Below are 13,741 nucleotides of genomic sequence, written 5' to 3'. Positions count from 1 at the left end.
TCCTTCTCTTCTTCTTCGTTGGTTCATTAGCACTTCTGGGCCCACAGCTGACCTCTAGAGGTAACCGGAGTCAGTTCAAACAGTGGAAAATTATCGAAGTAAATTACTACTAGTGTGATGAACTGAGGGTACCCAGGATGTCCAACCAATAGATTTATGACAGAAAGTGATTAAAATTCTTCAAAGAAAAGTAATTAAGAATTTATGATTTAAAGCTACAACTGTAAGACGGAATATTAGGGCCAGGCTAGAGAGTTTCTTTTTGCTTTTTACTGCGAGAATTAAGTCATTAAATAACGAGAATAAAGTCCTAACATTATGAGAATAAAGTGGTAAAATTACAAGAAAAAAGTCGCAACGAGAATAGTCATCGAATGACGATAATAATTCATAAAATTACAATAATAAAGTAGTAATATTAAGAGAATAAATTATGAAAAACAAGTTGTATTTCATGACGTCTAAGTGTCTTAAAGGGGGGTCGTTAAAGGGAATTGTTGGTCTGGCTGAATAGGCGAGGTCCTTCACTCTTCTGAACATATTACTCGCCAATTCAACCAGGCCAACAATTCCCTTCAACGACCCCCTTTCAGAGACATAGACAGGTATGAGGCATTGCAGGCAAACAAAGTAAGCCAAACGACCCCATTCCAAAGGGGTGGACCCCTTTGTCTGTTTCAATTTGCATTTTTTCAAAACAAGGTTTTGTTGGGCTAATGTATAAAACCTCGAACTCAACGCTATTCCTGACACTTTGAATTAAAAAAGCTTCCTGGATGGGAAACGAAACGTCTTAAACCTGGAGACAAATTCCAGATGATTGTCTTTAATTTTCTTTTTTGGAATGACTATGACCTGGATGACTGAGAATCTTCACCAGCGTAAAGTCCTCACTGCACTGGATTGCATAAACAGTGCCACTAAGCTTAGGGTTGGTTGTTCTGTGTTTAGGATGAACTAGTTTTTGTCTGATTGTGTTGTTAGGTTTCAAATTCACCTATAGAGACAGAACAATTAAATCTAAGATGGGTGGTGCTGTTTATGCAATCCAGTGCAGTGAGGACTGTACAGCCTCCTACATTAGAGAAACCTTAGAACAATTATAACAAACATGGCACAGCATAGCAGAGCCAGCAGCTTTGGGCATGGTTCAGCTGTACATTTGCACCTCAAAATCAAAGGACACACCTTTGAAAATCAAAGTGTTCAGATTTTGGACAGGGAGGACATGTGGCTTGAAAGAGGCATCTCTTGAAGGCATCTTCGTGAAAAGAAAAAAGGCTTCACTGAGCAGAGGGGGAGGATTGCAGTTTCCGCTTCCAAGCATTTACAATAAAGACATGCAAAGTTCCCAAGAAATAAGCCCTCCCATTATGATTCAAAAGACCAATGACAGAGCCCACGCACAACAAAAGGCTCCTACACTCCGGTATAACAAGGCGTGGCTATTTGAAAAGGATGGCCCTCCATGCTGCTTAAATACATCAGCACTTCAACTACACCAAGAATCAGTTGAAATTCTGAGATCAGTCTGACTTTCACTGTACAGGGCAGGGCCATATGTAACCTGGCTGACTGTTGAAATGGACGACTTATGTGTTACATTAACACTGCTCATTTTACTGTGTAGAGCTGCGGTCATGAATTAGTGGATCGGGACCCAACCTAATTTTAAACATTTATAAATTACTGCATGTTGTCCAACGACAGTGTCTAACTTCACTTGCGCTGCTTCTCCTGTTTTTAAAGCTACAGTGTGTAATTTTCAGCGACATCTAACGTCCAGACTGCAGACCGCAGCAACATGAACATCTCCCTCCACCGCTTCTCCCCCCCAACAGTACGGCGAGCGTTACGGGACAAAATGTCTTCCACGACGTCCGCATCACCTACCTTCTCAAGGGATGAGGTTTGTTTACATAGATAATTTTACAGATAGTATTCTCAGGCATAATACTGCCATCTATTGTTGAGTACCGTCTCAGTTCATCTCTCTCAACTTGCCGTAGTTACTTTCGAGCGTAATTGGCGATCTCGCAATCGCTAGTTTGTTGGCTCTGCGCTGCCGTAGCGCAAAGATGTCTGCCTCCATGGCTGCGAGACCCGCTCCTATGTAATTATAAATAACAAATTCTAAGGCAACGCAAATATTGAGGTTAAGAGGCTGAGCTCGTAGATGATGATAAATAACATAGTTATGTATAATATATTACATTTCTGACTGTATATCCCTGTAATTATTACACACTGTAGCTTTAAGGTAAAGCCCTCAGGAGCGTCTGGCACCAGGCTATACTTTATGCAAATCAGCCAATGAGCTGCTGTCAGTCTGGGTTGCTGCTGCTGCTACTTTTAGACACAGCAGGCAAACCTGTGGCAAGCAGGATGATTGGAAAGAAGGAGAAGACGATGAGAAAAAGAGCAGAGAAAGTTTGGACTGCTGGAAGAACTGCGGTGAACTGGTGACATAAAAGTGAAATGGTGCTCAAAGATGACCCTGCACATTTTGAGTATGTTTGGCTCAACCTGCTGCTGTGAAGCAGGATTCTCCACCATGAAGAGAATCAAAAATAAATATGGATCCAGGCTCAAAATGAGCTCCTTGATATGTGCTTTAGAATGGCTTTGTCTCCATTCAAACCCAGGTTTAAAGCCTCGCAGGGCAGCATAAAGCCCACTGCGAACATTAAGACAGAAAAAAGAAAGAAAAAAAAAGTTCAGTTCAATTGTTTTGTAAAAAAAAAAAAAAGCGAATCAGGAAATTGTCTAAATACCAAAGACCTATAACTAAAAGATTGTTGTTCTCTACTTCAATAACGATTTAGATTTTTAAAAATGGAAAAATTTTCTTTTTTCTTTTAATATTTTTTATTTAAAAATTCAATGTATATTATGGATGCATAAACACCCTATTTTATTTCAGTGTTAAATTCTGTTTAAAGTAACGGGTTATAATAAAAAATGTCTCCGGACCTTTACTGGTTGTTGATTTTCTTAATTTGGACCTCGCTGGTTTTTAATCAGTTACCCCTGGTGTAGAGCTTGCTCTGGTGTGAACAAACAGAACTGACAAAGACTCCTGGATAGGTGTCAAAACATCTAAAAAAAAACTGAGTAAAAGTCCAGTTGCAATCCATTTTAAGCCTGTTTTTTGGCCATAAAATAAGATATTTTTCAGTTTTATTTCCAAAGTATTTGCTTTTTAAATTCCAATTTACAATATTTGAACAAAAATCCCTCCATGAAGGTCCGTGTTTGAACCAAACATGGACGCCTGGATCAGTTTTTATTTGGACAGCTGATGGATCAATCAGAGCTGGATAATTTTAGGTTATGTAGCTGATTCAAAGACAAACAACAGAAACATGAAGGAGACACACTGCTGTGACATAACTGAAGGAATTCATCCCTGAGTTTCAAGATAAAGCACCAAACAATCAAGAAGTCCTCCATTTGCATTCAGACATTGGTCTCCATATAGTAAAGTCTGGACGTCTGAAACATTTGCAGTGTTTAATTATTTTCTGTAAACTCTGAAGTTTCTAATTGTGTCCAGGGAAAAACCTCCGTCTGCGTCCTGCATTTGGTGCTTGACTCCAGCGTGTCCAGGGAGTCGTCACCACAGCTGTGTTTCTTCAGCTGCCGGGAGTCGGAGAAGCCCAGATGGCAGCGGTCACAGGAGTACAACTTGATGCCGGTATGGATCTGCATGTGGGACTTGAGCTGGTTGGACTGCCTGAAACTCCGGCTGCAGACGCTGCACTGGTACGGCTTCTCTCCGGTGTGGACCAGCAGGTGGCGGTGGTAGTTCTGAGGGGTCCTGAACTCTTTGCCGCACTGTTCGCAGCGGTGAGGTTTGACCCCGGTGTGCAGCAGCTCGTGTTGCTTCAGCTGCGACGCCTGCAGGAAGCCTTTGCTGCAGAACGAGCAGACGTGCGGCCGGTCGCCGCTGTGCTGGCGTTGGTGGTAGCGTAGCATGTGTCCCAGGTGGAAGGTCTTCCCGCAGGTGTTGCAGGTGAACTCTTTGTTCTGCTGGTGGCTCTTCTCGTGGATCCTTAGAGTGCTGGTGCTGCTGAAGCTCTTCAGACACATTTTACAGCTGAACGGTTTTGCTCCGCCGGATCTCCGCCGGCCGTTCTCTGTTCTGGAGAGCCGGCTGTTTGGATCGCCATGAACCAGCTGCTGGTGTTTCTGCAGCTGACAGTTGTAGAAAAACGTTTTCCCGCAGCAGTCGCACATAAAGGGCTTCTCCACACCGTGGACCAGCATGTGGGTCTTCAGAGCCCAGGTTCCAGAGAAACCTTCCCCACACTGGTGGCATCTGATGGAGAACAGAGGAGAGGAGACAACACCAGGTTAGGATACAAGGTAAGAAACACTTGAAGCTTCCTGACTGAGCCATAAGTCGTGCGTACCTGTGGGGCTTCTCTCCGTTGTGGAGGTGCAAGTGTCGCTGCAGGTTGTATTTGAGGCCGAAGCTCAGCCCACAGGTATGGCAGGTGAAGGGTTTCTCTCCCGAGTGGACGACTCGATGCTGGATCAGCCCCATCCTGCATTTGAAAGCCTTGTCGCATTCCGTGCACTTGAACGGCCGCTCGTCCGAATGCGACCTCTTGTGGACGCGCAGGTTCCCACTCGTGGAGAACCTCTTGCCGCAGGTCTGGCAGGGGTACGGCCGCGCCCCCGTGTGGACCGTCTGGTGCTCTCTGAGACTCTTCTTCCTGGTGAAACTCTTCCCGCACACGTCGCACATGAACGGCTTTACTTTGGCGTGTGAAGCTCCGTGGGACCTGAGAGCGGCCGCGGAGGTGAAGGTGCGCTCGCAGGCGTGGCACTTCAGAGGCGTCTTCTCTTGGCGATGCGAGGCCTGGTGGACCCGGAGCTGTCGCAGCAGCCGGAACTTCCTACTGCATTGGTCGCACTGCAGCAACTTGTCAGGGTCGCGCTCCTGCGCCTCCCTCAGCTGGTGGCTCTGCTGGTGTTTGTGCAGCGTCTGAGCTTTGTAAAAGCCTTTATCGCAGGAGTTGCAGGGGAAAGGTTTGCGATGGCTCGCCATGTGTTTGGTCAGCTGGTGGTTCTGATGGAACCCTTTGTTGCAGAGCTCACAGAAGAACCTCTTCTTCTTGTAAAGCTCCCTCCTCCTCAGCCTCTCCTGCTCCTTCTGCTGCTCCTCACTCTGAGCTGCACAACGAGAGGAGACAAACAGAGCGTCTGAAACAGCATTAATCGGGTCGAGATGTTAAGGGTCTGTGCACTGACAGAAGCAAAAGACCTGGTCCAAGATCAGGGCATTATTATTATTACAAAAAAGATCAAAAAATGCTGAATTTATCATGACTCCTCAAAATCCAATGATAAGGCTCAGTGGTTAGACCATTGGAAAACCCTGAGAAGAGATCCAGAGAAAAAGCTGGTCAGACTCAGACCACTAAGGGAAACCTGCTTGACAAAATGTTTGCAAATTGAACCATTGAACCAAATTGATTATCAAATAATGGTTTACTAGATTGAAATTTACATCCACTTGAAAGCATTTTATTTAAGTGTTTTGATGTTTCAGACATGCACTAGAGGACGCTGCTGTTCTTTCTAAGCAGAGCCTTACTGAAGAAGCCTGACGAATGAGAGGCGAAACGTCCCCGGGAAAACTTCACGTCCAGGTGCCTAAACTCAACGTTTCAAGCTTGACCATGACCTGGATAACTGGGAAAAGCCTTAGTGCTGGTTTATACCAGCCTGTCTGCTTGGAGGCACATTTGCATTAACTGCCCCGCCCCTTCCGCAGAAACTCTGCTGCACCTCTCCAAAGTTGTAGGTGACCGCAGACAGGAGGCCTCTGATTGGTCAAACCTAAATCTGCTCTACTTTAGGCGTTTTTCCTGTATGGTACCTTACCGGCTTGTTTTGTTTATATGACCGCCATTGTGGAAAACGACTCGTGAAGATGGACCAGCTAGAAGAGCGAGGGGCGAAAGAATGCTGGGACCCTTTTTCCACCTGGATCCCCGCTCCTTTCTGCCCTCATGTCCCTCCGTTGTCGTACAAACTTGCCCCTTGCATTTTTCCACTTCCTCGCCGACTCAGCCACGAGGAGGACCCTAACCCTCTTGGATCGTGGCTTGGAATAAAATAGCAAAGACCATGCTTCTACATTGTGCATAAATCGAAAATATCTGCGACATGCTCACTGCGACACACTGCTGCCGGACAATAACCAGCCCTTTAATGGTATTTGCAAGACAAGTAATGCCAGATTGGAGAAATGCTTGAGCAGAACCAATATTTGATCCAGACATGGGGATTATTTACACTGTTTAATGCACACTAGGGCCGAACGATTTTGCAAAAATTCAAATTGCAATTATTTTTAACCACGATTTTTCTTTGCACTAACCCCCAGCTTGTAGATGTTTTACCCCAGCCTGTCAGTTTTTGAAATCTTAGTTACCCAGAGGTCATTATAGAAGAATTTTACAGTAATCCTTTTGTGAAAAAGTGCTTATTTTTACTTGCATGCACGGATCGGCGTGCTAGCTGTAACTCTGCCTTTCTGTGTGGCGACAAACCCACTTTAAGGGTTGGCAAATTATGTTTTGTTAAATTGTGATTAAATTGCAAAGGAAATTAATTACCCAGCCCTAATGGTGACAAGGATGTAGAATTAGCTTTTTGCATTTCTGTTTGTAAATATCAATAAACCCCTTAAGCTGCGTTCACGCCAAACGCAGCAGGAGCAGTAAAAACGCGTCTGCTGCTTCCCTTTTGCTGTTTGTACCAGTTTAGTTCTGACGTGCGGCTGAAGCAGCTTTACTGCTCTGGCTGCGTGGTCGAAAAGTGGCTCTGACGCGCGTTGGGTGGAGCCACCCTATCCTTTCTTTGCCTAACAGCTATATTTGCTGTGATCAGTGGGAATAAAGTAGTTTTAATGTTTTTAAGTGAGAAAGTCCACCTGAAAACTTCATCAGTGCAGTCAGTTCATCCAGATTACCATCCTGCCTTCCAATATTATTTCTGTCGGAGCCGCTCAGACCCCCACATACCAGCGGTGCACTGTCAGTAGGAATACCATCAACAGCAGCCTATGGCCAGGTCGCCTCCTCGCGGTTCACCGCGGCAGCTGGTAGGCATTTTTCATCTAAATAATCCAAACTGCAGGCACCAGGATAATAAAAGCGAACATATTTTGCCGGCAGGTTTCAGCAGTTTAAGGTAATATAGGTGTTAATAAACTGTTTCAGAGGAGTGATCATAGCGCTGTGTATCATCAGCAATGTGTCTGTCTCACGGCCAGCTCCCAGATCAGCGTCTCTGATTGGTTGATGCGGCGTATCGAGCAGCAAAAGTTCAATTTTTCCATCTCGAGCAGCAGCGCGTTTGCGGCGTGTCATGCCTGTCAGATGCTTAAATGCTCCCGACGCGCTGCTTTAGCTGCTCAGATGCGCTGTGCCTACTGCTCAAAACGCGCTGCGGGACCTTTTGCTGCGCCTTGACGTGCATCAAACATAGACTTTGCATGTAAACCAGCTGCTCCTGCTGCGTTTGGTGTGAACGCAGCTTTAGGTTCCCACCTTAATAGTGTTTATTTAAAGAACCGTTGAAAGTCTCGGCTAGCAGCACAGTTTCTTTTGAGCACTGAATGCTGGATTACACTAAGAACCGAGACCTACCCTGCCATCCACTTCATGCAAACAAAGCAGCAAATAGTCTGACTGCGTGAAAGAGCGACATACCCCGCCTTGTAATGATAGTTTTACATCTCTGTACATTGGAAACCATGTTGTGTTACACATATTCTATTCTTCTTTTTTTTTTTTTTTTAGTGACCTAATAGGTTCTGGTTTTGTTTTATCTTATAAATATTTCCAGTTTAATGTGTAAGAAAAGCTGATTTTCTCACCCAGTTAGTATATAAAACAGTTGGACAACCTGCAGACCTAATCCATACACAAAACCCCAACATGGTCAGTCGCCATAGTTGATTGGGTCGTGAACGATGGTTTCTCTGGACAACTTAGACACGTTTATTGTTAAGGGGAAATTTCAGAACAGAGTTTTACCAAAACCAGACCAAAAACATGGAAGAGACTAAAGGCACTGTAGATTAATAGAAATGGTTACCATGGCAACATGTCTCCTGTATTTCTGCATTAATGAGGTCAGAGTCAAGAAACATCAGAACCGCATCCATTGGTAACGGAGCCATGAGCCGAGGTGGGCCTGAACCGAACAGGAAACCTGAGTCCATCTGCTCTGAGAGCTGGTTCTGTGGTTCCATCCAGTCTGAACAAGTGACGGTTAATGAGGAATTTTGAAGCTTTTCGACACATTACCAAACTCTATTGATCCTGCATTGATAATGTCTCACAGAATACTGACACCTGCTGGAAATGTAAAGATACTACAGGCTAAACTGAATTGATTTGATAACCTAGTACAAAGATTGAATTTAAGTTATTATAGGTGTATTATTTCATATCTATGTTTAAATTTAAAATATCTTTGATATTATATTACATTATAAATAATGTAAACATATATCATAACGTGAAAATTTTGGGGAAAATGTGAATGAGGATGCTTTTGGACTAGGATTTTAGATCATATTTTTAAAACAATAAGCACAGTAAAAACGGTAAATAAACTAAGCGTCAATTTAAAATTATATTTGATTCAGTAAGTTGAGTGATAACTGAGAGGAAAAGTATTACACAACGAGAAAATTTAAATAAAAACTCAATGGCTGAAACAATCTTATTCCTTTTAGGCCGCTCCAAAATTTTGGACCATTTTAAAGATAAACCACAAAAGGTTAGACTTTTTTTTTAACAGATGCATCATGTTAAGAAATACGTCTTTAAACACAGTTTAGCGAGTCAGTCAGTCAGAAACTTCTGTATCGGTCACATGACTTTCTTGCAACGCCACGCGCACCGACACAGTGTTGGACTCGACGAATGCACCAATGCATCGGGGTTAATGGACCCATCACTAGTCTGAACCTAGTGGTCTAAGACCCAGTTCTCTCCAGACTGACTGCAGCAGTTTGTCTTTTCCTAACAGAAGTTCAGCCATTAAGCCGAGTGTTACCTGTTAGAATCTCCAGACCCTTCGGACCAGCCTGGTCCAGTTCTTCTGGTTCTATTACTGTTTCTGCTGCCTGAAGACACCATGAGAGACGAAGAGGACACCAGAAATTAGTTTAAAATTAAGACCAAGAATCAGTAAAAAACAACTATGGTAAAAAGTGAATGTTGTGATTCTGTTGGTGCTCATGAACTCACCATGGTCCCAACTTCTTCTAGAAGGGCCGTATCTTCAGCTGGAAGCTCTCTGGTGGGCTCACCTTCAGCAACAGCTTCTGTATAGATCTGGATCGTCTCTAAAACCACCTCAGCCTCCACCTCCGGCGAATCTGAAAAACCCGGATCTGTCTTTTCCTGCAGCTCCTGAGCGCAGGAGCTCTTCTGCCTACTGACGTCCTGGATGAAGACCAACGGAACCGGATCGGTGCTCGTGGACTGAGCAGAGCCGGAGACCATCTGATGTTCCGCTGATCTGACTGAGGGGTCCAAAAACACAGAAAAAAAACCCAAAAATGTCAAATACAGCCCAGCAGCTGATTTAGAGACCGATTCCCCCAGCAGTCATATTTTTGGAAAATGGGTGGAAGCTAAAGTACCTGGAGGAAACACACTGCAAATTCAAGCCCTTTCAAGGACTTTCCAATTTCATCCAAATTTAGGACCATGTGAGAATGGGCGGTTCAAGACAGGGGCCAACGGGGGCCAGTGCCCCTGTAGGTCATGTCAGTATAGGGGCCCCTGTACTGAAGACATAATATTCAAAGTAATTCTAATGATGATATATGTAGGAACAGACATGGTCACTGATTGGTCCTTTGGATGTTTTTTTTTCTATAAAAACTCTGTTTTACTAACTATTTAAAAACAATACGGGGAAAGCTTCAGTGGTATTGAGATGGGATCCCAGTTTTCATCTGCTATTTTTTTTTTTTTCAAAAAAAACAAACAAAAAAAAAAACTAATTTTTACAGCTGAATTTATCTGTTTTTCATGAGATTTTATAGAAAACAGTAATTTTATCTTAAATTAAGTCAAAAATATGTAAAGTTCCTAAATTATGAACATATATTGACCTAATAAGATATAGAATTTTATTTAAACCTCATTGAATAGAAATTTCACTTCATGCAGCTCTCGTAATATATTTGAATCCCTTGCCCTGTTTTTTTTATTTCACACTGGCCCCCTCCTGGCCCCCTGGTACATTTGGCCTAGAACCACCACTGCATGTGAGGCAGTATTTAAAGTATCATCTCTGGCTACATTTTTATGGATTTAAGTAATCAGAAAAAACAGCAGGTCAGACTATAAACACATCATGCAAGCATCAGAATATCCTGATTGGATTTGGCAGGAGCTGAATGAAATAGAAATAATAACCAGAGACAGAGGGCTGGTTTATGCTGATTGACAATCTGATCCACATGCATGTAAACATTCATCAGGGTTAGGTTGTTCTATGATTGGCCGAATTTAGCTGTACAAGCTGACCTATAAATAACTGGCCTGCATAACAAAAAAAAACCCCCCACAGATTTTAAGACAGGATTTTTTTTCAAACAATAAATTTTCTACATTTTGGGACAATATCATCTGATAAAGAGTACCTTTATATACATGTTTAAGCCAGAATGATTTGACTTTTAAATATGATTTCCTTACGACTTTAACACATTTTTAGTCTGAACAGCTGCTTCTTCATTACACGTCCATATAAATGACACAATTCAATTATGAATGTCATAAAAGCTGTCAGAGCAGAATAATTAAATATCATATCCACGATACATGGATATGTTTAGTGATGGCGAGATCAGGCTTTACCTGAAGGGGTTAAAACAAAGTCATTCCTTTCCACAGTAGCCACATGCTTGGTCACCACACTTAAAGGTAATGAAGGAGGATTTTTATAAAAGGACCCGCCCTCTCCACTTAAAAAAAGCACATGCAAGAGTCTGCATGAGCCCATTTCTCTTCATACACACCCTTTTTAAAATGTGCTGTTATCATATCTTCTACAAGCTTATTGTGTCCACATACAGAGGGGACTACATAGTGGACTGAATAGTGAACTGACCGTTCAGACAGATGATCACTGTTTTTTGCTCCCTGTTGGTCACGTTACTCCTCCTCCACTACACAGTGCCTCCGCCATCTTTGTTATGAGTCTCTGCTGTCAAGTAGCAACACACTATGGCAAAGGTGGGCCGCTGTGAAAGCAATTCCCATAATGCTTTGCATAGAGAGGTCTTCGCGCAAAGCATTATGGGATACATCTGCCTCTTCCGAGGCGTTTCTTTTCTTCTCGTACACTTTAAACTTTAAAACACTTTTTCTCTTACGACCCTCGGCCATTTTCAAAAGAACTGCAGTGAGAAAGGTGAGCTTCAATGACTGTGAGTAGGACGGCCTTAGATAAACATATCACCAGAATGATTGACAATTAGGCAGACCACTTATTTAGATGATCCACCCAGAAATAAAAGATGATCCTTTGTACCTTTAAACTATGAGGACGTTTGAATGTGGGTCTGTCTACATGACTGGATTGGTTGAACTGTATATTTCTCTATGTTAATCAGTTCTTGTAAATTGCCTTAAGGGGATGTTTGTTGTGAAGTGGAGATAAACAAGAGAAGGTTCTCAGTCTAATCTCTAGAAGAAAAGAGATACAAGTTCCTCCCCAGAGGCTCACCTGCTGATCGAACTTTAGAAACCTTGTGGTTCTTCCCAGGTACACAGGGTTTCGGGCTCTGTGGCTCCTCCCCCTCCAGACTTCTCACTTTGTCCTTCAGAGCCTGGTTTTCTGTTAGGATGTTCAGGTAGAGTTCTCTGAAGACACCACAGAGCTTACGGACCGCCTCCCTGGACATCAGAAGCAGCATGCTGCTCAGCTGCAGGGTGAAAGAGAGTCACAGGAGAAAACCAGTGAGCTGAGCAGAACCAGAACCTCCAGCTCCAGAGTGGAGCTTTTGATAGTTGTTTATGGAAGAAAAACAGTGTCATTGGAATCTGCCTTTTTTTTAAACACCAAATTTTTTTTAAAACTTTTTTTTGCAGCTGAATTTGCAACAGAATTTTATGCAACTGAATTGTTTGCAGATTATTTTTTTGCAGCTAATTTTTTATTTTTTTTGCTGTTGAAATTTTTGCAACAGAAATTTTTGCATGTCATTGTTTTGCATTTGAATTTTTTGCAACAGAATTGTTTGCAGGTGAATTTTCTGCAGCTGATTTTTTTTTTTTGCAACTGAAATTCTTACAGGTGAGTTTTTTGCAAATTAATTTTTTTTGCAGGTTTTGTAACTAAATTATTTGCAGCTGAATGTTTTTGCAGCTAAAAGTTTTTGCAACGGAATTTTTTGCATGTGATTTTTTTGCAGCTGAATTTTTTGCAGCTGAATTTGCAACATAATTTTTTGCAGCTGAAATTTTTGCAACTGAATTTTTTGCAGGTGAACTTTTTGCAGGCATTATTACCAGACAAAAAATTAGTGTAAGGAATTTAGTGTGTAAAAAAAATCAGTGTTTAAAATTAGGTATACAAAAAAGGCAGATTTCTTCCATAGATGTTCCTCCACAGCACTGGTTTCCAGGAGTTATCCATGCACTGGCAGCACATGTCTTTATATCCATTCATAATAATAATAATAATAATAATGTTTATATATACTCTAGCAAAGATTGTGTTGTAATCATCAGTTTTGTTTTTATCCTGCAGACACAAAAAGCAGTTTTGGTCCTAATAAGGCACTGTCAGATAACTTTATTCTGACCAATGAAAGGGCAGAATTCACCCTTCAAAGATCGTCTATTAGACAGTTGATCGTCACATGTAGACTAATTATTGAAACGAAGCCGTTTCCTCTTAGATTTTGGCATCATAACATTGAAGTCTCACCACATGCATCTCTCTGCCTCTCACCTGCTTCCGCTTCTCCTCTGATCCCTGCTGGCCCAGCAGAACAGAACCACTCCGTGGCTCCGGTTGGTTCAGCAACGCTGAACCCAACAGAACCTCCTTAGCATCTGGTTTCGGATACAGCAGAACCTCGTCAGCAGCTGGCTGTTGGTGACCCAGCAAGTCCTCCAAAGTTGTCTGTTTCTGGTCCAGCAGAACCTCCTCAACAGCTGTTTCCCGGTGAACCAGTAGAACCTCCTGTGGTACCGCCGGTTCCTGCTGGCCCAGAACAACTTCGACCGCAGCGTCCAGCAGCAGCTGTAGAACCAGTTCGGCCTGACGGCTGAAAGTTTCCCCTGCGGTTCTGAGATGCTGCATATTGAACCGAACCGAAGCTAATATTATACACAGACAAATAACTGCACTAATTGGATGGTTCTGATCCAACAGAAACCAACTAACTTCGATCCATCAGTCAAACATGGCGATTTATCCTTTATTTACATCCCCGGGCATGCGTCTTCTTCTTCTTTCATTTGATTCTTCTTCTATTAAATTAATGGCAACCTTGACTTTTAGGTGCATACCGCCACCTACTGTACCGGAGTATATATACATACATACATACATACATACATACATACATACATACATACATACATACATACATACATACATACATACATACATCTCTATCTATATCAATATATAAAATCTCTATACTTTAATATATATATAAATATATATATATATATAT

The 13,741-nt window shown here is 42.4% G+C and overlaps 1 protein-coding gene across 2 annotated transcripts; it reads right to left on the bottom strand.

Annotated features, from left to right (window-relative positions):
* Positions 1-2,897: 2,897 nt before the first annotated feature.
* Positions 2,898-13,531, bottom strand: LOC119783382 (zinc finger protein 345-like). Of its 2 annotated transcripts, none has more exons than XM_038284879.1 (6): positions 13,009-13,531; positions 11,779-11,977; positions 9,282-9,559; positions 9,088-9,157; positions 4,416-5,211; positions 2,898-4,321 (listed from the first exon to the last, which is right to left on the bottom strand). In XM_038284879.1, exons 1-6 carry the CDS (start codon positions 13,360-13,362, stop codon positions 3,514-3,516), a joined length of 2,505 nt encoding a protein of 834 aa, XP_038140807.1. In that variant the 5' UTR covers positions 13,363-13,531; the 3' UTR covers positions 2,898-3,513. The 2 variants fall into 2 exon arrangements, with proteins under 2 accessions (XP_038140807.1, XP_038140808.1); XM_038284880.1 differs by having other exon boundaries at positions 4,416-5,181.
* Between the last annotated feature and the right edge of the window lie 210 nt (positions 13,532-13,741).

This window comes from Cyprinodon tularosa, unplaced genomic scaffold (genome assembly GCF_016077235.1).
Source record: "Cyprinodon tularosa strain WSP-4 unplaced genomic scaffold, ASM1607723v1 ctg203, whole genome shotgun sequence".
NCBI lineage: Eukaryota > Metazoa > Chordata > Actinopteri > Cyprinodontiformes > Cyprinodontidae > Cyprinodon > Cyprinodon tularosa.
The sequence above is the reverse complement of the archived record's forward strand: the minus strand, read 5'-3'. Positions and strand labels throughout refer to the sequence as shown.